Source organism: Bombina bombina, chromosome 1 (genome assembly GCF_027579735.1).
Source record: "Bombina bombina isolate aBomBom1 chromosome 1, aBomBom1.pri, whole genome shotgun sequence".
NCBI classification, from domain to species: domain Eukaryota; kingdom Metazoa; phylum Chordata; class Amphibia; order Anura; family Bombinatoridae; genus Bombina; species Bombina bombina.
Window position 1 is genome coordinate 606,698,457 of NC_069499.1, and position 26,743 is coordinate 606,725,199.

The window sequence follows — 26,743 nt, forward strand, 5'->3', positions numbered from 1 at the left end:
AAGATTTATTAGAATCTGGTTTGAGTTCTACAAATCCTTACTTGAGCAGGTAGAGTAATGTCCAGACTAAACTTAAAATATATACTTGACTGCATTTCCTATAAAGCCATATACAGAACATCATAAGAACGTGTATCCAACATTAGCATAATAAAGAGCTCTGAAGAATGGCAGTCATGGACAAAATAGATCAGTTAGGCAGTGCTCCTAGTTTTAGGTACCAAAAGTAATAATATCCTGTATGAGCATAAGTGTATTAAATGGAGAAAAAAAAACACAAAAAAAAACAACAAACAAACAAAAAAAAAACAACAACATAGATTAGCAATAAACAGTTAAGAAGACATAAACTTATATGGAGACCAAAAACAATACCAAAGTACCACCAATACCGCAGTACCGTGTAAGGTGTATAAATGTTAAAGCGTGACCAATGTTTTAAAATGGCTGCGTGCAAAGACAAAGTTAGCAAACTAGGGGTATTATAGTAGGAGGATGCGGGGTGAGAGGTGGACCCTTATGGAGATTAACCACGGGGAATATTATAAAATGGAGGGTTTATCTATAGATATAACCATGTTAAATGATTTGAACCTTCATGCATAAAATTTTATATAAAGCTAACGGTTAACTTGGAGAGAATTGGCATAAATCAATATCTGACATTTACATAGCGAGGCATCAAATGAGACAGGATAGGCTAAAGAAAGAAAAACCTATAAATGTCCATTAACATAAAGAACGGATAACAGTCACCGGAATTCAAATATGCTTTAGTCTATCTCATATGTGGATCTAACGTATATATAGAGAGTAAATTAAACATACAACATATTTATGGAAAACAAAACACTCACACATTATCTATACGATAACAGGCTCTTTAGGTATAAGGGGCACATGTTAGAGCCTCCCTGAACTGGGGTGACCAAATAAAGTTATTTAAAAATCCAAGACTAGTGTTTCATTTGGGGTAGCTTTCCCATGACAGATCTGGGCTACAATAACCCACTTGATTGTGGGGGTCAATTATTGGTCTCTCTTCCGGGCTAAACAGGAGGTAATGGAGTCCACACAAGTTGTAGTGAATGGCAACGCTGAGCAAACTGCAGCGCAATCAAGCCAAACCCAGACATGCATCGAAAGCCACAATCCAATGTCTCCCAGCAGTCACCGAGAGTAGTTACAGGACAAAACATTCCCTTCTCTATCCATTTTCTCTAGCCGATACCTCTCCTGAGGCCACAGAGGCCAGCAGACACTTCCAAAATCCCCGAGATCTCGCAAACGCACCGTCCCCTAGCCGCCATATCCGCCATCTTTGTCTCGCCTGTATTCAAGGTAGGGACGCCCTCCACTAACTCAAATGGAGTGGCGCTAATTTTCAATGGCGATTTCAGGTTACTAAAGTAAACAGGTTCACTCCTGTCTACTTGTGATACAGCTTCGGAATGAGCGGCGGGTAGGGAGGGGTTAGCAGCATCTCCCAGGGCACCGATAGAGCGGTCAGGTTGGTCCTTCAGATCCACAAGTCCTTTGTATCCAGAATGCTCTGGAGAGTCGGTCCCACGTTGCCGGGACCTATTTGGCTGATAGTCCCCAGTGATTGCTCCTATAGCAGGTGCGACATTTGCCACCGCAATGGTCCGCTCAGGCTGAGCTAGGTTCTCAACTGTTATATTGGGCTGGCTAAGCACATCATGGTTAGTTGGCTGCAATAACATTGTAATTTCAGCAAAGTTCTCATCCATCCACCATGCCAGTTTTTGTAGCAGAGACAGGACCGTAGCATGCGAATCAGTCAGAGATGTCAGTGCTATTTTCACAAATGCAGTCAGGTTATTAACTTGGATTAATATGAAGGTAGTACTGACTATAAGCTACTCTGAGGCATTTGAGAGTTGTAGTTGAGCTCCGTACCCTCGTGACAGCTTTAAAAAGGCACAATTTGAAGTATAAGGTCACACTCACTTCTGAATCAAAATCTTTGTTCTGTTTCAAAGGAGGACTTGTAGGAGTCTTCGGTCACTTTTTGGGTATAGCAAATATTATTATATAATATCAATTATCCCCCAAAATTAGTATTAAGAGCCAGAGCTCTTACTATATGCGTCCAGCAAGCTTGGCAGTTGGCTCCGCCCCCATCCTAGGAATTTTAATTTTACTCCAAGGGAATCCCTTGGATTCACACCAACGGATATATTTTTGCCATATCTTATGGTAAATCTTCCTAGTTACAGGTTTTCTGGCTTGAACCAGAGTATCTATGACTGTATCTGAAAACCCACGCTTAGATAGAATCAAGTGTTCAATTTCCAAGCAGTCAGTTGGAGAGAGACTAGATTTGGATGTTCGAACGGACCTTGTACTAGAAGATCCTGCCTCAAAGGTAGCTTCCATGGTGGAGCCGATGACATATTCACCAGGCCTGCATACCAAGTCCTGCGTGGCCACGCAGGGGCTATTAGAATCACCGAGGCCTGCTCCTGTTTAATCCTGGCTACAAGCCTGGGAAGGAGAGGAAACGGTGGAAATACATAAGCTAGGTTGAACGACCAAGGCGCCACTAATGCATCCACCAGTGTCGCCTTGGGATCCCTGGATCTGGACCCGTATCGAAGAACCTTTGCGTTCTGGCGAGACGCCATCAGATCCATATCTGGAATGCCCCATAGTTGAGTTAACTGGGCAAAAACCTCCGGGTGGAGTTCCCACTCCCCAGGATGAAAAGTCTGACGACTCAAATAATCCGCCTCCCAGTTGTCCACTCCTGGGATGTGAATTGCAGATAGGTGGCAGGAGTGATCCTCCGCCCATTTGATGATCTTGGATACCTCTCTCATCGCTAAGGAACTCTTTGTCCCCCCCTGATGATTGATGTACGCTACAGTCGTCATGTTGTCCGACTGGAACCTTATGAATTTGGCCTTTGCTAGGTGAGGCCACGCCAGGAGCGCATTGAATATCGCTCTCAGTTCAAAAATGTTTATCGGGAGAAGAGACTCTTCTCGAGACCATAGACCTTGAGCTTTCAGAGAGTCCCAGACCGCACCCCAGTCTAAGAGACTGACGTCGGTCGTGACAATGACCCATTCTGGTCTGCGGAAACTCATTCCCTGAGACAGGTGATCGTGAGACAGACAATCACCAGCGGAGAGAATCCCTGGTTACCTGGTCTACTTGAATCTGGGAAGACAAGTCTGCATAGTCCCCATTCCACTGACTGAGCATGCACAGTTGTAATGGTCTTAGATGAATTCGAGCAAAAAGGAACTATGTCCATTGCTGCAACCATCAATCCTACTACTTCCATGCACTGAGCTATGGAAGGCTGAAGAATAGAGTGAAGAACTTGACAAGCGTTTAGAAGCTTTGACTTTCTGACCTCTGTCAGGAAGATCTTCATTTCTAAAGAATCTATTATTGTTCCCAAAAAGGGAACTCTTGTTGACGGAGACAGGGAACTCTTTTCTACGTTCACCTTCCACCCGTGAGATCTGAGAAAGGCTAGAACAATGTCTGTATGAGCCTTTGCTTTGGAAAGAGACGACGCTTGGATTAGAATGTCGTCTAGGTAAGGAGCTACGGCAATGCCCCTCGGTCGTAGAACCGTTAGAAGGGACCCTAGCACCTTTGTTAAGATTCTGGGAGCAGTGGCTAAACCGAACGGAAGAGCCACGAACTGGTAATGTTTGTCTATGAAGGCGAACCTCAGGAACTGATGATGATCTTTGTGGATAGGAATATGCAGGTAGGCATCCTTTAAGTCCACGGTAGTCATATATTGACCCTCCTGGATTGTTGGTAAAATTGTCCGAATGGTTTCCATTTTGAATGATGGAACTCTGAGGAATTTGTTTAGAATTTTTAGATCCAGAATTAGCCTGAAAGTTCCCTCTTTTTTGGGAACTACAAACAGGTTTGAGTAAAAACCCAGACCTTGTTCCGCTGTTGGAACTGGGGTTATCACTCCCATCTTTAATAGGTCTCCTACGCAATGTAAGAATGCCTGTCTCTTTATCTGGTCTGAAGATAAGCGAGACATGTGGAACCTTCCCCTTGGAGGAAGTTCCTTGAACTCTAGAAGATACCCCGAGAGACCATTTCTAGTGCCCTGGGATCCTGAACGTCTCTTGCCTGAGCGAAGAGAGAAAGTCTGCCCCTACTAGATCCGGATCGGGGGCTACCCCTTCATGCTGTCTTGGTAGCAGCAGCAGGCTTCTTGGCCTGTTTACCCTTGCAATGGTTTCCATGCTGGCTTAGGCTGGGAAGAGTTGCCTTCTTGTCTGGAGGCCGCAGAGTTAGGATTCGGTCCGTTCCTGAAATTGCGAAAGGAACGAAAATTAGATTTGTTCTTAGCCTTGAAAGGCCTATCCTGTGGGAGGGCATGTCCCTTTCCACCAGTAATGTCTGAAATAATCTCTTTGAATTCCGGCCCGAAAAGGGTCTTACCCTTGAAAGGAATATTAAGCAATTTATTCTTGGACGACACATCCGCCGACCATGATTTTAGCCAAAGCGCTCTGCGCGCCACTATTGCAAACCCTGAATTTATCGCCGCTAACTTAGCCAATTGGAAAGCGGCATCCAAAATAAAAGGAATTCGCCAACTTTAGTGCGTGAATTCTGTCCATGACTTCATCATATGGAGTCTCTTTTTGGAGCGAATTTTCTAGTTCCTTGAACCAAAAATACGCTGCCGAGGCGACAGGAATAATGCACGAGATTGGTTGAAGCAGGAAGCCTTGCTGAACAAATATCTTTTTTAGCAATCCTTCCAATTTTTTATCCATAGGATCTTTAAAAGCGCAACTGTCCTCAATAGGAATAGTTGTGCGCTTAGCTAACGTTGACACTGCCCCCTCAACCTTAGGAACCGTTTGCCATGCGTCCCTTCTGGGGTCAACAATGGGGAACATTTTCTTGAATATAGGAGGTGGAACAAAAAGGTATACCTGGCTTTTCCCACTCCTTAGTCACTATATCCGCCACCCGCTTGGGTATCGGAAAGGCATCAGCGTGCACTGGGACCTCTAAGAATTTGTCCATCTTGCACAATTTCTCTGGAATTACCAAAGAATCACAGTCATCAAGAGTAGTTAGGACCTCCTTAAGCAGGGCGCGGAGATGTTCTAACTTAAATTTAAATTTTACGACATCAGTGTCTGCCTGCTGAGAAACTTTTCCTGAATCAGAAATTTCCCCCTCAGACAGGCCCTCCCTCACTGCCAATTCAGATTGATGTGAGGGTATAACAGATAAATTGTCCTCAGCGCCAACCTGCTCATCTTCTGTATTTAAAACTGAGCTGTCGCGCTTTCTAGGATAGGATGGCAGTTTGGATAACAGATTTGCTATTGAATTATCCATTACTGCTGTTAACTGTTGCATAGTAACAAGCATTGGCGCGCTAGATGTACTAGGTATCGCCTGCGCGGGCAAAACTGGTGTTGACACAGAAGGAGAGGATGAGGAACTATCCCCACTACCTTCATTAGAAGAATCATCTTGGGCAATCTTATTCAATGTGGCAGTACTGTCCATACTTTGTTTGGACGCTATGACACACTTTGCACAAACATTAATTGGGGGAACCACCTTGGCTTTCATACACACAGAACATAAGCCATCTGAAGGTATAGGCATGTTAGACAGAATTTGGCAGGCTTATAATGCAATAAAAGCGTTTTTAAAGAAAAGCGTTACTGTCCCTTTAAATAATAAACAGGCACACTTTATTTCTGATATATTGAAAAACAATGAAGGCAATGTCCGATTTTTACAAAATTTTTACCCCAGAGTAAATGCCCTGAAAGTATTGCACGCCAAGTTTCAAGACTTTAACCCTTAAAATGAGCAAACGGGAGCTATTTGTTCAATTAGACAATTTTAGTACACTACAATCACAGCCACAGCCTTGCTGCGGCTTTTTACCTTCCCTGAGAGTTATTCAGCAATGAAAAAAACCTTCCAGAATCCGTTTTAGGATGCCACAGGACCCCTCACATGAAGCTGCATGCACTGCCATGAAAGTAAACTGCGCAATTGAGGCGCGAAAACGGGGCCTCCTTCCTCTGCATACCAGAGTGAAGGGGCCTTCCTGACTGAAATAGCCGTCTAACTCAATGCCAGGCGATAAAAAACGTTCCCAAAGTGCTTTTAAGTGCACAAAACACTCTAAATGCCATAAAAATATGAAATAAAACAATCGATTTAGCCCACAATAGTGACAACCAGTGTATAGCCCATTTGTAAGCCTTAATCTGTTATGAGTCTAAGAAAATGGCTTAGCCCTTAAGGGAAAAAACATAATTTATGCTTACCTGATAAATTCCTTTCTTCTGTAGTGTGATCAGTCCACGGGTCATCATTACTTCTGGGATATTACTCCTCCCCAACAGGAAGTGCAAGAGGATTCACCCAGCAGAGCTGCATATAGCTCCTCCCCTCTACGTCACCCCCAGTCATTCGACCAAGGACCAACGAGAAAGGAGAAACCAAGGGTGTAGTGGTGACTGGAGTATAATTTAAAAAATAACTGCCTGCCTTAAAAACAGGGCGGGCCGTGGACTGATCACACTACAGAAGAAAGGAATTTATCAGGTAAGCATAAATTATGTTTTCTTCTGTTAAGTGTGATCAGTCCACGGGTCATCATTACTTCTGGGATACCAATACCAAAGCAAAAGTACACGGATGAAGGGAGGGATAGGCAGGCTCTTTATACAGAAGGAACCACTGCCTGAAGAACATTTCTCCCAAAAATAGCCTCCGAGGAAGCAAAAGTGTCAAATTTGTAAAATTTGGAAAAAGTATGAAGTGAAGACCAAGTTGCAGCCTTGCAAATCTGTTCAACAGAGGCCTCATTCTTGAAGGCCCAAGTGGAAGCCACAGCTCTAGTAGAATGAGCTGTAATCCTTTCAGGAGGCTGCTGTCCAGCAGTCTCATAAGCTAAACGTATTATACTACGAAGCCAAAAGGAAAGAGAGGTAGCAGAAGCCTTTTGACCTCTCCTCTGACCAGAGTACACGACAAACAGAGAAGATGTTTGTCGAAATTCCTTAGTTGCCTGTAAGTAAAATTTTAGGGCACGAACTACGTCCAGATTGTGTAGTAGACGTTCCTTCTTCGAAGAAGGATTTGGACACAAAGAAGGAACAACAATCTCTTGATTGATATTCCTGTTAGTGACTACTTTAGGTAAGAACCCAGGTTTAGTACGCAGAACTACCTTATCTGAATGAAAAAACAAATAAGGAGAATCACAATGTAAGGCTGATAACTCAGAAACTCTTCGAGCCGAGGAAATAGCCATTAAAAATAGAACTTTCCAAAGATAACAACTTTATATCAATTGAATGGAGGGGTTCAAACGGAACGCCCTGTAAAACGTTAAGAACAAGGTTTAAACTCCATGGCGGAGCAACAGTTTTAAACACAGGCTTAATCCTCGTCAAAGCCTGACAAAAAGCCTGAACGTCTGGCACTTCTGACAGACGTTTGTGTAACAGAATAGACAGAGCTGAGATCTGTCCCTTTAATGAACTAGCGGATAAACCCTTTTCTAAACCTTCTTGTAGAAAGGACAATATCCTAGGAATCCTAACCTTACTCCAAGAGTAACCTTTGGATTCGCACCAATATAGGTATTTACGCCATATCTTATGGTAAATCTTTCTGGTAACAGGCTTCCTAGCCTGTATTAAGGTGTCAATAACTGACTCAGAAAACCCACGTCTTGATAAAATCAAACGTTCAATTTCCAAGCAGTCAGCTTCAGAGAAGTTAGATTTTGATGTTTGAAAGGACCCTGTATCAGGAGATCCTGTATCAGAGGTAGAGACCAAGGTGGACAGGATGACATGTCCACCAGGTCTGCATACCAAGTCCTGCGTGGCCATGCAGGTGCTATTAGAATCACTGATGCTCTCTCCTGTTTGATTCTGGCAATCAATCGAGGAAGCATCGGGAAGGGTGGAAACACATAAGCCATCCTGAAGTCCCAAGGTGCTGTCAGGGCATCTATTAGGACTGCTCCTGGATCCCTGGATCTGGACCCGTAACGAGGAAGCTTGGCGTTCTGTCGAGACGCCATGAGATCTATCTCTGGTTTGCCCCAACGTCGAAGTATTTGGGCAAAGACCTCTGGATGAAGTTCCCACTCCCCCGGATGAAAAGTCTGACGACTTAAGAAATCCGCCTCCCAGTTCTCCACTCCCGGGATGTGGATTGCTGACAGGTGGCAAGTGTGAGACTCTGCCCAGCGAATTATCTTTGATACTTCCATCATTGCTAGGGAGCTCCTTGTCCCTCCCTGATGGTTGATGTAAGCTACAGTCGTGATGTTGTCCGACTGAAACCTGATGAACCCCCGAGTTGTCAACTGGGGCCAAGCCAGGAGGGCATTGAGAACTGCTCTCAATTCCAGAATGTTTATTGGCAGGAGACTCTCCTCTTGACTCCATTGTCCCTGAGCCTTCAGAGAATTCCAGACGGCACCCCAACCTAGAAGGCTGGCGTCTGTTGTTACAATTGTCCAGTCTGGTCTGCTGAATGGCATCCCCCTGGACAGATGTGGCCGAGAAAGCCACCATAGAAGAGAATTTTTGGTCTCTTGATCCAGATTCAGAGAAGGGGACAAGTCTGAGTAATCCCCATTCCACTGACTTAGCATGCATAGTTGCAGTGGTCTGAGGTGTAAGCGAGCAAATGGCACTATGTCCATTGCCGCTACCATTAAGCCGATTACCTCCATGCATTGAGCCACTGACGGGTGTTGAATGGAATGAAGGGTGCGGCAAGCACTTTGAAGTCTTGTTAACCTGTCCTCTGTCAGGTAAATCTTCATTTCTACAGAATCTATAAGAGTCCCCAGGAAGGGAACTCTTGTGAGTGGAACGAGTGAACTTTTCTTTTCGTTCACCTTCCATCCATGTGACCTTAGAAAAGCCAGTACTAACTCTGTATGAGACTTGGCAGTTTGAAAGCTTGAAGCTTGTATCAGAATGTCGTCTAGGTACGGAGCTACCGAAATTCCCCGCGGTCTTAGTACCGCCAGAAGAGCACCTAGAACCTTTGTGAAGATTCTTGGAGATGTAGCCAATCCGAATGGAAGAGCTACAAACTGGTAATGCCTGTCTAGAAAGGCAAACCTTAGATACCGGTAATGATCTTTGTGAATCGGTATGTGAAGGTAAGCATCGTTTAAATCCACTGTGGTCATGTACTGACCTTCTTGGATCATGGGTAAAATTGTCCGAATAGTCTCCATTTTGAATGATGGAACTCTTAGGAATTTGTTTAGGATCTTTAAATCCAGGATTGGTCTGAAAGTTCCCTCTTTTTTGGGAACCACAAACAGATTTGAGTAAAACCCCTGACCCTGTTCCGACCGTGGAACTGGATGGATTACTCCCATTAACAATAGTTCTTGTATGCAGCGTAGAAACGCTTCTTTCTTTGTTTGGTTTGTTGACAACCTTGACAGATGAAATCTCTCTCTTGGAGTAGAGTATTTGAAGTCCAGAAGGTATCCCTGAGATATTATCTCTAGCGCCCAGGGATCCTGGACATCTCTTGCCCAAGCCTGGGCGAAGAGAGAAAGTCTGCCCCCCACTAGATCCGATCCCGGATCGGGGGCCCTCAATTCATGCTGTTTTAGGGGCAGCAGCAGGTTTCCTGGCCTGCTTGCCCTTGTTCCAGGACTGGTTAGGTCTCCAGCCTTGTCTGTAGCGAGTACCAGATCCTTCTTGTTTTGGAGCAGTGGAAGTTGATGCTGCTCCTGCTTTGAAATTCCGAAAGGAACGAAAATTAGACTGTCTAGCCTTAGGTTTGGCTTTGTCTTGAGGCAGGGCGTGGCCCTTACCTCCTGTAATGTCAGCGATAATTTCTTTCAAACCGGGCCCAAATAAGGTCTGTCCCTTGAAAGGTATATTAAGTAATTTGGACTTAGAAGTTACATCAGCTGACCAGGATTTTAGCCACAGTGCTCTACGCGCCTGAATGGCGAATCCGGAATTCTTAGCCGTAAGTTTAGTTAAATGTACTACGGCTTCCGAAATGAATGAATTAGCTAGCTTAAGTATTCTAAGCCTGTCCGAAATGTCGTCCAGCGTAGCTTAACTAAGGTTCTCTTCTAGAGACTCAATCCAGAATGCCGCAGCAGCCGTGACCGGCGCAATGCATGCAAGGGGTTGCAAAATAAAACCTTGTTGAACAAACATTTTCTTAAGGTAACCCTCTAACTTTTTATCCATTGGATCTGAAAAGGCACAGCTATCCTCTGCCGGGATAGTGGTACGCTTAGCTAAAGTAGAAACTGCTCCCTCCACCTTAGGGACCGTTTGCCATAAGTCCCGTGTGGCGGTGTCTATTGGAAACATCTTTCTAAATATCGGAGGGGGTGAGAACGGCACACCGGGTCTATCCCACTCCTTAGTAATAATTTCAGTTAGTCTCTTAGGTATAGGAAAAACGTCAGTACAGCAAAATATTTATCCAACCTACACATTTTCTCTGGTATTGCAACTGTGTTACAATCATTCAGGGCCGCTAACACCTCCCCTAGTAATACACGGAGGTTTTCCAGCTTAAATTTAAAATTTGAAATATCTGAATCCAATCTGTTTGGATCAGAACCGTCAGCCGCAGAATGAAGCTCTCCGTCCTCATGTTCTGCAAGTTGTGACGCAGTATCTGACATGGCCCTAGCATTATCAGCGCACTCTGTTCTCACCCCAGAGTGATCACGCTTGCCTCTTAGTTCTGGTAATTTAGCCAAAACCTCAGTCATAACAGTAGCCATATCTTGTAATGTTATTTGTAATGGCCGCCCAGATGTACTGGGCGCCACCATATCGCGCACCTCCCGAGCGGGAGATGCAGGTACTGTCACGTGAGGCGAGTTAGTCGGCATAACTCTCCCCTCGTTGTTTGGTGAAATTTGTTCAATTTGTACAGATTGACTTTTATTTAAAGTAGCATCAATACAGTTAGTACATAAATTTCTATTGGGCTCCACTTTGGCGTTGGCACAAATAGTACAGGTCTCATCCTCTGAATCAGACATGTTTAACACACTAGCAAATAAACTTGCAACTTGGAAATATTATTCAAGTAAAACACAATGAAAAAACGTACTGTGCTTTAAGAAGCACTGAAAGATATATAACAGTTGAAATCAATAAACTTTGAAAACAAAACACAATTTAGCAAAGGTTTGTTCCCATTAGCAAAGAAAAACTAACCCTGATGGCATAAAAAAGTTAAAGAATAAACGTCTTTTATCACAGTCAACTATAATCTCACAGCTCTGTTAGATTACTTCCCTCAAACAAGCTTTGAAGACCCCTGAGTTCTGTAGAGATAAACCGGAACATGCAGGAAAAAACAATGAGCTTCTGACTGAAATTTTTGATGCGTAGCAAAAGTGCCAAAAAAAGGTCCCTCCCCCTCACACACAACAGTGAGAGAGATCAGTAAACTGTCATAATTAGATCAAGCAACTGCCAAGTGGAAAAATAGTGCCCAAACATTTTATTCACCCAGTACCTCAGAAAATGAAAACGATTTTACATTCCAGCAAAAACGTTTAACATAAGAGTTATTAAAAAACCTGTTGCTTTGCAATTAGGCTAAAGTCTTATATACACAGTGTAATTCCAGTGAAGTACCATTCCCCAGAATACTCAAATGTTAAATATACATACATGATATTATGTCGGTATGGCAGGATTTTCTCATCAATTCCATTGTCAGAAAATAAAAACTGCTACATACCTCTTTGCAGATTAAACTGCCCGCTGTCCCCTGATCTGAAGTTTACCTCTCCTCAGATGGCCGAGAAACAGCAATATGATCTTAACAACTCCGGCTAAAATCATAGTAAAAACTCTGGTAGATTCTTCTTCAAACTCCACCAGAGAAGGAATAACACACTCCGGTGCTATTAAAAAATAACAAACTTTTGATTGAAGAAATAAAACTAAATAAAATCACCATAGTCCTCTCACACATCCTATCTAGTCGTTGGGTGCAAGAGAATGACTGGGGGTGACGTAGAGGGGAGGAGCTATATGCAGCTCTGCTGGGTGAATCCTCTTGCACTTCCTGTTGGGGAGGAGTAATATCCCAGAAGTAATGATGACCCGTGGACTGATCACACTTAACAGAAGAAATGACAGTCTTCTACCATTAGCATGTCTTGTTAGAAATATGACTGATCATACCTTGAGCAGAAAAGTCTGCAAACTGTTCCCCCCAACTGAAGTTCTCTGGGCTCAACAGTCCTGCGTGGGAACAGCAATTGATTTTAGTTACTGTTGCTAAAATCATACTCCTCTTTAAACAGAACTCTTCATCCTTTTCTGTTTTAGAGTAAATAGTACAAACCGGCACTATTTTAAAATAAACTCTTGATAGAAGAATAAAAAACTACAACTAACACCACATACTCTTTACCATCCCCGTGGAGATGCTACTTGTTCAGAGCGGCAAAGAGAATGACTGGGGGGGGCGGAGCCAGAGGGGGAGCTATATAGACAGCTCTTGCTGGGTGCTCTCTTTGCCATTTCCTGTAGGGGAAGAGAATACCCCACAAGTAAGGATGAAGCCATGGACCGGACACACCAATGTTGGAGAAAATTGGTTTTACAATCCCTTTAATCTCAGGTTTTTTTTTTGTTATTATTCTAACACACCACACCCTGCCACCTTCTCAAGGATAACCCTGACACATATCTTTCCCTAAGTGGCTTTAACTGATAACTGTAAAACAGTGCATGTTATACTAACTTTATGATCATGGCTAGCCCTATTGAATGCAGACTTTGGCCCAGAATGGCTCCCCAAATAAGGCAAATGGTGAGTGGAGTTTTGCTACTGACAAAAATTTGAAGAAAAAAAAAAAAAAAGAGAAGGAGGAGGAGGAGGAATGCACATTTAACAATTTCATGATGAAACAAGATGGCAGCATTTGGCTATTTTTGGAGCTGGATTTCTTCAGGTGAAAGTGCTACACACTAAAATCTGTGCAAATCCAGATCTTAGCGTGGTTCACATTCAAAAGAAGGAGGTTCACATGCTAATTTTTTAGACCTTGAAGACGGCCTCTTATCTGAATGCATATTGACAGTTTTTCACCACTAAAGGGTGTTAGTTTATGTGTGTCATATAGATAAACATTGTGTTCACTCACCTGGAGTTACCTAGGAGACAGCACTGATTGACTAAAATGCAAGACAGTCAAAAGAATATGTTCATGTAGAGCAGGATAGTCATAAAAACTACAAATAGATCACAATGAAAAGATACCAGTCTGAGATTTTTGCTATTTTTCAATTAGCTTGAAAGGTCAAATAGTCAGTACTTAAACATTATAAACTATCCCATTAACATGCTGCAAGACACCAAAAGTTAAATAGATTACTTCCCTGAATCTTGGCCCTTAGATATCAGGGATAAGCATATATATTGTCTGGATCTACAACATGCCTACAGGGTTGGCAACTATTAGTATGGATCGCCTTCATTCCTAATAGTCTTGTACTAGCAGGGAAGGGTTGGGGCTGTAATATATCCTCCTCTGATATCAAGAACGAAATGGCTGTATATGTTTGAAGGGAGCTTTGTCCCAAGTAAGCGTTATGTCCGGCATCATGAGTGGGGTACAGAGAAACAGCTGCACATGGCATCGGCTCTATAGATTGACAAAGTGAGGATCGTTGATATGCTGTGGGTGAAGCCAGACACTCTTCCCAGACTGTCAGCCAGCCTTTGCACTGAGGGTCTGTGGGGGTATTCAGGGACCGGGCCGCCTTGCTGCTCACAGTTTCAGATACTGTTAGGGATCCTCGCTGTACTGCGTCAACTGAGTTAAGTAGGTGGCCCTCGCTAGTGTCAGCTCTAAAGAAGAGTTTAACTTTTAATAGTCACTTGTTCAGAGATGTTAGGTGAAGGCTCCATTGCAATCCCGTCTTGGGGTATGACCTGCTCCCAGTCGACATCAGGTTTTTGTTCATATGCTAGGGCTCCAAAAGGTATATGATCATCTCTTTGATTTGCTGTCGTTGTTGGCAGAGATCTGTTATGGTTTTGCTTTATCGGCTCAGTCATTCTCACAGTTTGACCGATGTATTTAGGTCTTGAAGCTAGGAGTAAGTTGCAAACTCAAGTTCTAAACTTTTATAGTGGTTTTCCCAATAGTTGTGTCACTTTGTTTTCCCACTTATCCAAGGCCTGCATGTTCAGAGATTTTAAGCGGCTCAGCAGTGTGAATATTCGTTTACAGACTTGATGGTTTCCTCAATAGTTTGAGAAAGATGGTCTCAAATGTGGTAGTTATAAAACTAACATGTAATCCAGAATCTGAGGGGGGAAAACATGCGGTAGCCCCAGACACACGGTAGACTAAGTGTAGATGTAATATCCCTTGCGGAAAGGGTCTTTTCATTTGCAAAGGAAGGGGGAATGTCTGCTATTTCCCGCTTGCAGTGGGTGTTTCAGCTACCTTTTTAACAGAGCTAAACTGGGAGCTTCTAAGTAAGTTTTATACTGGATTTTTATATCAGTATCTATGCATATTATTTATAGTAGTATCAATTACATGCAGTTATATGTAAATTGGTGTATCCTGTCCCTTTAAGTAAAGGATATCAAGATAAAGTAATTACGATAAAAGATGTAAATCGAAAAGCCTCTTCAAATTTTATTCTGTCTGAATCATGAAAGTTTAATTTTCAACAATTGTTTTAACACCTTAATGTAAAAAAACAGACAGAGATTCTTCCATCACTAGTTTCACAAACTCTCAATGGCACCACTTCTGGCAAGCTTCCAATAGCAATGTTATTAATTATAATAAAAGAAGGGAGAAGAGAGAAGAAGGGCTAAGGTCTATATTTAAAATTACAGGGCAAAGCCTTACACATTTATCTATACAGTACAAAAATCAGCAATAGCAAGCAATCCACTAATGATTGTGCAAACAGATAATAGTGCACATCAATTCAAATAACTTCCATTAAAGGGCCATTATACACTCATTTTTTCTTTGCATAAATGTTTTGTAGATTATCTATTTATAAAGCCCATAAAGTTTTTTTTTTTTTTTAAAAAATGTATAATTTTGCTTATTTTTAAAGAACATTGCTCTGTTTTTCAGACTCCTAACCAAGCCCCAAAGTTTTATTTGAATACCGTCAGCTACCTTCTCCAGCTTGCTCCTGTTTGTGTAAAGGGTCATTTCATATACAAAAGAAGGGGGGGGGGGGTGTCTTATTTCCCACTTGCAGTGGGCTTTCCAACTACCTTTTCAACAGAGCTAAACTGAAAGCTTCTAAGTACGTTTTTAAACCATTTTATACCAGTATCTGTGCATCTTATTCTTTATAGTAGTGTCTGTTACATGCAGTTATATGAAAATGAGTGTATACTGTCCCTTTAATCTAGGGCTAAGTAACTAATAAGCTCAGCACTATCATGCCAAAGATAGTCCCAAATCACCAAAAACAATCTAAATGATGATTCCTATTTCTGGGTTGCATATAAGCCAGTTGAAAACTTATACTGTCCTGAAAAAGTGAAAAATAAACATCTGTAGACGTCCTTTAGGCCAAGGGCATAACCATAAAACACAATACCATATGCAGGAGTTCATTGGAGTGAAGCATCTGGTGATGTGCACAAACCAATTAATTGCAAACCAACTAATCGATTATGAAATTCGTTGACAACTATTTTCATAATCGATTAATTGTTGCAGCTCTACTTCAATCAATAAATTTTTTTAATTATAACAAATAATTTGCACTTATTGGAAGTGATGCTGTGTATCAGTTTTAATCTAAACTTAAAAAGGGACAGTCTACACTAGAATTGTTACTGTTTAAAAAGATAGATAATCCCTTTATTACCCATTCCCCAGTTTTGCATAACCAACAGTTATATTAATAAATGTTTTACCTCTGTGATTACCTTGTATCTAAACCTCTGCAGACTGCCCCCTTATCTCAGCACTTTTGACAGACTTGCATTTTAGCCAATCAGTGCAGACTCATAAATAACTCCACGGGAGTGAGCACAATGTTACCTAATATGACACATGAACTAGTACTGTCTAACTGGGAAAAACTTTCAAAATGCTCTGAGCTAAGAGGCGGTTTTCAACGGTTTTAGAAATCAGTTTGAGCCTACCTAGGTTTAGCTTATAAAAAATACCACCAAGGGAACAAAGCAAATTTGATGATAAAAGTAAATAGGAAAGTTGTTTAAAATTACACGCCCTATCTGAATCATGAAAGTTTAATTTTGACTAGACTGTCCCTTTAAAGGATCATTAAACTCTGCATTTCAACAACACAAAAAAAAAGAACCAGTAAATACACAAGAGAACCTGCACGCCATATTTGACAATCAGGGGTCATTAGACCGCTGCTTCCTTACCCTTTCGCCACCTATTAGGTGGCGAATTTCAATCTATGCGGTCTAGTCCGACCGGGGAGATTGACAGTTCCTGCCCGCGTTTGATTGGCTGTGCACGGGCAGGATTGCACGTGAGCACAAAATAGCACTTGTGATCAATGCTGAATTCCGCCCGCCAGAGGCGCATATGTGCGCCCCTGTCCGCCTCAGCTTGATAAATCGCCCCCTTAGGCTGAACTTCAAATGAGTAGTAGATCATTTTTCTGGCAAATTTCAAAGTTATGTTTATGTATATTATTAAAATGTATTTATTTAAATACCTGGTTTTTTTTTTTACTAATTAAAAAAGGGACAGTCTACAATAGAATTGTTATTGTTTAAAAGGATAGATAATCCCTTTATTACCCATTCACTGGGTTTGAATAACAGTTATAAAAGTGCTATTGCATTGTCTTGTTATCATGCATTTGTTGATTATGCAAATCTACTGTATTTACTGGTCCGTTAAAGGGACACTTAAGTCAAAATAGAGCATGTCCTTTTAAACAACTTTGCAATTTACTTACATTAAAGGGACAGTCTACACCAGAATTTTTATTGTTTTAAAAGATAGATAATCCCTTTATTACCCATTTCCCAGTTTTGCATAACCAACACAGTTATAATAATATACTTTTTACCTCTGTGATTATCTTGTATCTAAGCCTCTGCAAACTGCCCCTTTTTTCAGTTCTTTTGACAGACTTGCAGTCTAGCCAATCAGTGCCTGCTCCCAGATTAATTCACGTGCACGAGCACAGTGTTATCTATATGAAATATGTGAACTAACACCCTCTAATGGTGAAAAACTGTTAAAATGCAATCTGAAAGAGGTGGGCTTCAAGGTATAAGAAATTAGCATATGAACCTCCTAGGTTAAGCTTTCAACTAAGAATACCAAGAGAACAAAGCAAAATTGGTGATAAAAGTAAATTGGAAAATTGTTTAAAATTACATGCTCTATCTGAATCATGAAAGTTTATTTTGGCCTAGACTGTCCCTTTAACAAAATGTGAATAGAATATGTATGCAAGTGCTATTGTATTGTCTTGTTGTGTTTTAAATCGCCCCCTTAGGCTGAACTTCAAATGAGTAGTGGATCATTTTTCTAGCAAATATATCTATTTAAATACCTGTTTTTTTTTTTTTTACTAATTAAAAAGGGACAGTCTACAATAGAATTGTTATTGTTTAAAAGGATAGATAATCCCTTTATTACCCATTCACTGGGTTTGCATAACAGTTATAAAAGTGATGGTAAATCCTAGGGTTTGTGAAACGCTAGGATATACCATGTGTTGGACAATAAAAATCCATGCATGGCTATGTGAAAGATAGAACCCAGGTTGCCCATTGTGATTGGCTAATGCAAATTAGCCTCAAGGTGGGTTTGGAAACATGCCCAATTTCAGGTGCAGATTGCACGGAAACAGTTTAGAATTGACAACCCAAGGTATTTAGGCATATGGCTTATACATAAACCATGCAATAGAATATTCATAATTTTTGCCCGTGCTATCCCTTTAACTACAGAGTTCATGCTATATCTGCGTATTAGTTTGTGATTGGGTATAAACCAAAAAAAAAAAAAAAAAAAAACACACAACATAAAAATATGCTCATTTGACAAAATAAAGCTATATTATTAAATTGCAAAATCTTTCTCATGTATGAAAGTACATGGTTATGCAGCTTACAATTTTTATTGGGTTTCATATCCCTTTAAGGGAAAATAACTTTCCACCGTATACACATATTAGCACTCTGTGTCTGGACTCTGAAGTGAAACACTAATTAAATAAAATGTAAAACCAAGGGAATATCATGCACTCAAATCATGAACGGAATTTGTATCTACTATAAAGCTTCTGACTGCACCACTGTCTATAAATGACCGAAGCTGTTCTATTATAACAGCAAGCCATTGTGTACTATATCAATTGGTATAGCTGTGTAAATGATAAAATGATATCTATCTATACACATTTGATATAGTACCAGTTGATGAAGCTATGTTAAGTGTAGATTAAATTACTTGTATGGGAAATTAAAGTGAATGTAAATTTTTATGCTAAAGTGCCGGGTTTTTAAAAATTCGATTAAAAACAGGGGCACTTTAATTCATCAAAATTTACATTTCACTTGTGTTGTGAAAATACTTACCTTTTAAACTTGACAGCAGCTCCAGCTTCCTCCGGTCGTTACAAGACATTACTGATGACAGAAATGATGGATAGGTCATCCTCCAATCACGGCTTCCCCCGGGGGAAATCAGTGACTGATTCAATGCCGTGATTGGAGGAAGCCGGATTCCTCATTTTAGACCCAGGAAGAGGCTTTGCGACGGGTGGAGGAAGCTGGAGTTGCTATCAAGTTTAAAAGGTAAGTTTTTTTCACAACGAGTGAAATGTAAATTTTTATGAATTAAAGTGCCCCTGTTTTTAATCGAATTTTTAAAAACCGGGCACTTTAGAATAAAAATGTATATTTACTTTAAAGATAGAAGTATTGCTCACTAGTACAATAGTATATATATATCTCAATGGATTAAAACTATGAAAATAATATGATACATATGATGATTTCAGTCACAATGGTAACTCTATAGATGATGCGCTGGTACTAAGGTAATAAAACTATATTTAACTGTGTAATGCTACTGAAAAACAGAATGAGTAATGCAAGACTCTAATATCGGGACCCCTTGTGTTGCCCAACAAGCCTCGTCTTACCGCTTTATGAAAGGACCATTGATAAATGATATTATATGTTATATAGTACAGGTACAAATACCCAAATCTGGAATTCCAAAATACAAACTTACTCTGAAATCAAAACTATTTAATTAATATTTTTTTCAAAAAGTCACAATTCTTTGCCTGTGCATTTGGTTGTTGTTTTTTTGGTTTTCTAAAATGAAAATAATGGTCTATATTTAAAACAATAACTTATTTTTCTGATTAGAGTACTGCATTATATATCTGATGGTACTATGTATTCAAAAGTATAAAAAATATAAAATTGTATTTTATTACAGTACACAATGTACTGGGGTTTTTAAATTATCCCTTTGGTTCTAACAATTTCATTTCAGACCCCTGACACAGAGTGCTAATTTGTGTATTCTATGTGGAGTTTCTTACCTAGTAGTATTTAGCAACCAGACTTAGGGCATATCTAGAAAGTAACACCTCATATTTACCAATGTAATAAAAAGAACAAATTGGGCTATTTTAATGTACTAAGTAAAAACACTCAAGAAAATGACATATTAGTTGCAATCTATTTGGACAGAATATAATTCTGTAAGTAACTTACAGAAAGACAAGTTTTTCTCTTCAAAGAGTATGGGTGTCAGCAAAGCCAACAATAAGTAATCTATTTACCGCAGTTTATTATGAATAAGGAAGGCCATGTACCATTTGTTGGCACATATATAAAACCACAGACTGCGTAGCTTAGATTCGCACTGAAATGTTTTTTTTTTAGGTTGAATGCAACAGAATAATAACAAAATTACGGCTTACTAGTGTCCAGTGCCAGTTTCCATAAGTAGCTAGTGAATGGCAACCACTCGCAGAACCAGCTTCCTGTTTACAACCAATCCCTCTCTTGACATTTGCTTGATAACACAGCCCCATCCACACTAACAGGGTACAATACTAAAAATATTGTGATGATTGCTTTCAAGCACTGGCACACAATCTATGCCCAATAATTGGCATGAATGATGACAGCTGTCGTCACCTCACCTTCTCAGGTCGACTCTCCACAGCAACCGCCTTCCCAGGACGAGGGAGTTTTGAAGCTACAGGCCGTGATGAACGCATAGATGGCAACATAGTGGGTCAGGGGGGGATAAGGCCTGTAAAAAGGAAGATTAAAAAAAAATAATAGATTAAAAAAGTGAAGACAATAGAATTCAGTAACCAAATACACAGACAGAAAGACATCATAGCTTTAGTCCCCACTAACAAAAGAAATGCAAAGCAGACACCTTTAGGAATTAGCCTCTCAACCCTATATGCAAAGAGAGAGCAGACCCTGCTAAATAAGAACCACAACAGAAAGGCCAGACACCCCTTAAATGTCAATTAAGACAGAAAGTCCAGGTAACCCCAAAAGCACCGCCACGGATATGCTTAAAACCCAAATAACCCCCGAACCACCAAATAAACAAACACCACTAACCCTAGTATATTTGCATAAAAGGTCAGGTACCCCTACAAACTCACAGCACTGCCACTGAAAGGTCAGGTACCCCTACAAACTCACAGCACTGCCACTGAAAGGTCAGGTACCCCTACAAACTCACAGCACTGCCACTGAAAGGTCAGGTACCCCTACAAACTCACAGCACTGCCACTGAAAGGTCAGGTACCCCTACAAACTCACAGCACTGCCACTGAATGGTCAGGTACCCCTACAAACTCACAGCACTGCCACTGAATGGTCAGGTACCCCTAAAAACTCACAGCACTGCCACTGAATGGTCAGGTACCCCTAAAAACTCACAGCACTGCCACTGAAAGTTCAGGTACCCCTAACTAAACTCACAGCACTGCCACTGAAAGGCCAGGGACTCCAAAAATCTCTGAAGGCCAGATACCACGGCAAAAAGGACCATAACCCAAAAGGTCCCCACCCCCCAAAAAACGCCAAACCACATATTGGACTCCACTAAAACAAAAGGCAAATGATATCGAGGACTCAGTCGCATCTAATCCGAAAAGCAAAACACAAAGCAGATACCTATAGACAGCGGTCACGCGCGGCAGGTCTACACTACTTGATCTAGACATACAGAGCAGCCTCATTTAGTGCTTGAGGACCTAAACCACAAGGACTCATTCACTCTCAAAAATCAACTAACGCTAGGACTCGATCAATAGAGCTCACACCATCTGCACATGTTCTTGCATAGCATACTCATAGGAAGCAAGATCCCTAGCCTGATACTTTATAATTAAACCTCACATACCTGTAACAATACAACGAGGTACAGATCCTATATATTGTATGCTCTCGGATCCCCAAAGCGATCTTCCCCTGCTAAACTTTAGACTATACTTACAACACAAGCAGGTTTGAATCAAGCGGACTCCGCCCTTCCCTGACTACCATTGGTTCCATAGCAGCCAATCACTGGGACGAGTATGATGCCGTTGTCTGGGCGACTTGTTTTTTTCTGGAAATTCAAAACAGGCACCCTATCAGGTGACGACGTAGGCGGGGGATACATTTTTGTAAGGGTAACGCTTGGAGCTGTTCTCCAATGGTAGCAGCTTGATGTTAGCCAAATTAAATACCTTCTGACATCACATTAGTCACATGCCTGCAGGGATTTGCATCATGCACTCACTGTACTGAAAGCAACAAGAAACTGTGTGCAATGTAGTTCTTCGTTTTTATATTTCATATACTGGAAGCCAGTGATTAGAGGTTTAGACAGAGCAGACAACTAGAGCGTTGTATGCAGGAAACGAGACGACTTGTTTTTACAGGTTTTATAGTTTAAATACTGGTAACTTATTGGTTCTTTGGATTTTTAGTGGAACCACGAAAACCTAGGTGTGAATAATGATTACAAATGAAAGCCAGCGATTTTAAAACGCATTATTTATATTTTTTATGATTTATTTTTTAGGGCAAAAAATGCTTTTTACATAAAAGAGCTCAAAAATGAGTTTGCATGGGTGCATTTCAATGTGAAATAGAAGCATTTTTGCAATATGCTTTGAATAGAAAAAATGCTTCTAATAAGGTTTTTACTGTTTTTCTGTGGCATACTCACATATCCCGTGAGGGCCACAGCACCAGTATTCAAACACCACACCTCAGAGAGCTGGCGGTGGTATATATTGCTTCTAAATACATCATTTGTGTTATACAAGCCACTGCTAACTGAGCAGACATGGTATCCGAATACTGGTGTACGGCCGTCACAGAATATGTACGTATGCCGCAGAAAAAACAGTATAGACATATTTTTGCTATAGCAAAAATGCTTATATTTTAAATTGAAATTCACCCATGCACATTCATTTTTTACCTTTCTATTTCTTTAAAATTAGTGACTTTTATCAGCGCTGCAGAATCTGTTGGCGCTCTACAAATAACCAATAATATCAACTGGATCACGATTGGGCCTCTGATCTTATTATTGGTGGTGTGAATGTAATAGTAAATTTATTGTTATATAAAGTCCCAGTGTAAATTACATACTATGCTGAACCAAACCACATTATATAAATGTTTATTTAAAAGGACTTGAAACTGTTTTTTTTCTTTCATGATTTAGATAGAGAATACAATTTTAAACAACTTTTCAATTTACTTATCTAATTTGTTTCTCTTGAAACCCTTTGTTGAAAAGCATATCTAAATATGGTAAGTGGCTGCACATGGATGTCTTTGTTTGATTGGCTCACTCATGTGCCTTGCTATTTCTTTAACAAAGGATATCTAAGAATTAAGCAAATTAGATAGAATAAGTAAATTGGAATATTGTTTAAAAATTTTACGTATTCTGTATTTGAATCATGAAAGAAAAATTGGGGTTTTTATGTTCTTTTAATTATTATTTGAGTATAAACTTACTATTAAAGTTGTACAGCTTCTCCAAGTATCTTATGTCCCTTCTATTTCTTATTTTGTAGTGTAGTGACAAAGAGAGCGGTCCCACCTGGTAATGTTAAAAGAATTATGCAGCAGAAAGAACTAAAGGTTCAGGAGAATAGCTGGCATATTATAATAAAGTTTTACATATGAGTTAAAGGGACACTAAACCTTGCAATAAACTTTATCTCAAACGAACAAAACATGTATTAATCATATTGACAATATGCATCAATTAAAACATATTTATAGTTTACTGTATATTCATATTACAAAATTAATATATTTCCAAACCCACACTTACTATTTTAGATCTCCGTTACCAATAGTGCCTGATAACCTGCGTTATCAATATGGCCGTAATCCGCCGTACTGCGCATGCGCCTTATTCTTCAGCGTCATCGAAAACGTCACCATCCTTTTGAGATCCAGACCGCCGTAATCGAGCATTCTCTTAACAGATGTTCCAGCGTTCTCAAGCAGGTAAGATGTGAGCGCTTAGCAGCGATAATACCCCTAGTAATAACGAGCATATATTTAATATCTCACGCATCCGGCAGAATGATTTGCGCATGCGCGCGATGACTAATCCTTGGGATAATTATATGCACGCTAAAGCATAGCGATTGGACTAACTCTATTCTAATTTCGTCACTGAGAAAGGGGGTTTGGCTGGGGTGACGCGATTCCACAGATTTTGTATCTCCTTTTCTAAGGCAAGAAATACTCGTTTTATATTCAAATCAGGTAATTCTTAATCCATAAGTTATTTGTAATAGATTTTAGTCTGTTAAGTGGAGTAAAAAAAACAAAGTTTTGGAATCCTTTAAGGCTTCCTTTTCAAGTTATTCCTTGAATGGAGCCTTTTAGGAGAGTGCACATTTAGTTTTAGGAGCCATTCCTATGAGACTATATGCCGTTTTTCTACTAAAGGCTTATGTTTTCATGAAGGCGGAGAGGTTCCACGATGGAGGTTTTATAATCTTTATTCTGTGCTGTGCCGTATATGTTTCAGCCTTTAGTCTCTGGGGATTGTAAGTTCAGTTAGGACTCCGACCAATGTAATGTAAACTAGCGTGATTCAGCGCGCCTCTTCCCCATACAATTTTGGCCACGCCTCCTTCTAATAGAGCGGCGCCATTTTAAGGGGTTTGCTTGTCGGCAGATAAACACTGCCTTGCTCTCCAGTGAGAGCGGAGCGGCATTTTTGTTCTCAGTGTCGTGGGTAAAAAAGGAAATAGAACATGCCTGTCATAATGTTTTATTAAAGGAATAGACACGGTTGTTTCACTTCACGTTCTTTGTAGTCTAGCTGGTACTCTTTTGCCTGGGATAAGGTTAGAGTTGGATCCCCTTAGACTATATATTTGGAGATGCTGATTTATGAATCTTTTCCCTGATCTATAATAAAAATTGACGTTCAATTTTTCTTTTTAAAGTGTTTGTCCCTATTTTATTCTTATGTTAGGCAGGTTCAAATATTTTTCTTTTTATGTTATGATTAAAAGCCTGTTTTTAGGTACAAAATTAATGCTCTTGAGGAACAGATTGAGTTTAAAATGTTTATATTTCTGTGCTGAATGCTTGGAAATAGCGTTAAATTAGTACAGATAAACACGGCCCTATGAATCTTATGTCTCCTAGGAGGTTTTAGCTACTTGCACTACATCAGTATCCCTGTCGTTGTCAACCCTTGGAAGTTTTGTAAACTTGATCATTTCTATGATGTTCCTTCCTTTGAGGAAATGTTTATAGACGTGTTTTGGAAATTTTCACAGGTGTAGGAGGAGCTAGGGATTCCTATCTCCCTGTCTCCTGTTCTTTAATGGATTTTCCTGTTGCTGACTCCATTAAAATGCACATGCCCTAGGTAGAAGGGAGCTCTCCTACTATGGCTCAGAGATCTTTGATCCCTATGGAAGGTAGCTCCTTTACGGATCAATGGATAAGAAGTTGGAGGATTAATTGTTTATTTAGAGCAATGTCTTGTCTTATTAGACTTGCTGTACTAGCCGCCAGGCATTATGGCTGAAATCTATGGTCAGCTGAGAAGCCTACCTGTGGTTTAGTGGTACAGCCTAGGCTTTATAGTTCTGCAGTTGCAGATTCTATTCTTTTTGGTTCCTCAACATCCATGCTTCTGGCGTATCCTTTTAAGGATGAGTCCTTATTTGGACTTGGTCTAGTAGAATTATCCTCTGGCTTTCAGGACTAAAGAAAAATTTCTTTTTCTGCAGGGTCAGTCATGTCTTTTCGCGTTCGATCTAAAGATTTCCTCCTGGGGCAGATTTCTTCTAGAGTATCTGCAATCCAAGTAGGATGAGAGGCATTCCTTGAACTGGGTTCAGGGTCTTCATCTCTGGGAGTGATAGTTCCAGTTTGGGAACGGGTTCTTGGTACTTACCTCTAGTATCTCAGATTCTGATCTTCAGTGTAGTATCCTTTCTCCTTTGGTTCAAGAGGGCCTGTTCATAACGAACATAGACCTGAGAGATTTATTGTTCCCTTGATTGGGATCTTCTCAAGTTTTCTGAGTTTCGTCATCCTAGACAGACCTTTAGGTCTTGGAATATTGCAAGAGTTCCCTTTATCCATCCACAAGGGTGATTTATTTGGGACAAGCGCCACAATACAATGAATACCCGATTCCGTCTGATCGCGGAAGTTATGAGGGTCAGTCAGGCCTGGTCAGTACCTGGATGGGAGGCAGCCTGGAACCACCAGATGCGGTATGCTTAGACTTTATTAGATTCGCTAAAGGATGTCTAACAGAGGTCAAATAATCAAGGATTTATTCCTCTTCCCCTCTCTGCATGGCCGGTGTATAGCTTAGCCATCCCGCAACCAGGAGGTTGGGAGTTTGAATTTAGCTGCAGTTGATTTTCCTTCACTTTTCAGTGTCTCAATGTATGGAGGGAATTAGGTTTGATGGTTATCATGGACATCATTCCCTTTATTTTCCATAAAATGGAGAACATTCGGATCTGTCACAGAGGATAGATCTAGATAAGTCGGCTAGAGTCTTTCTCCTGTAGTGGTTTCTCAGGAGTATCGGTCTCAGGCCGCATGCTTCTAGAGACTTTCCTGGGTAATGTTGCCACTGACGCCAGCCTTCTGGGCCGGGAAGCAGTTTGGATCTTGTTTAAGACACAGGGATTATGGACTCGGAAGTGTCTGCTCTCCTCTTTCACATCTTGGAGTTGAGAGCGATTTATAATGTTTTGTAGGCTTGGCCTCAGTTGTCCTTATTGGTTCCAGTTGGACAATATCACCTCATCGGTTTACATCAACCACCAGGGAGGAACTCTGAGTTCCTTAGCCATGTAGGAGGTGACTTGGATTGTTCAGTGGGCGGAAGCTCACAATTGTTGTCTATCTGCCATCCACATTCCTGGAGTGGGCAATTGGGAAGCGGATTCCTGAGCAAACATATTTTTCATCCTGGGAAACTCCATCCGGAGGTGTTCTCCAACTCCTCAAATGGGGGGGTGCCTGAGTTAGATCTGATGGCGTCTCTGTGAAATACCAAGTTTCCAAGGTACGGTTCGAAGTCAATAGATTCTCATGCCGCTCTGATAGATGCTCTGGTGGTTCCTTGGGATTTCAGGCTGACATACCTGTTTCCTCCGTTTGCTCTCCTTCCATGAGTCTTTGCTCGTATCAAACA

General features: G+C 40.7%; 1 protein-coding gene across 1 annotated transcript in view; it reads right to left on the reverse strand.

The window, feature by feature from the left end:
* CCNB3 (cyclin B3) overlaps positions 1-21,540 on the reverse strand; it is a 47,941-nt gene extending 26,401 nt beyond the window's left edge. The window contains exons 1-2 of the mRNA XM_053698979.1: positions 21,440-21,540; positions 20,211-20,323 (exon numbers count right to left, since the gene is read on the reverse strand). Of these exons, the coding sequence (XP_053554954.1) occupies positions 20,211-20,300 (90 nt within the window). The 5' untranslated portion in view covers positions 20,301-20,323; positions 21,440-21,540. The remainder of the gene's footprint in view (positions 1-20,210; positions 20,324-21,439) is intronic.
* Positions 21,541-26,743: the final 5,203 nt, after the last annotated feature.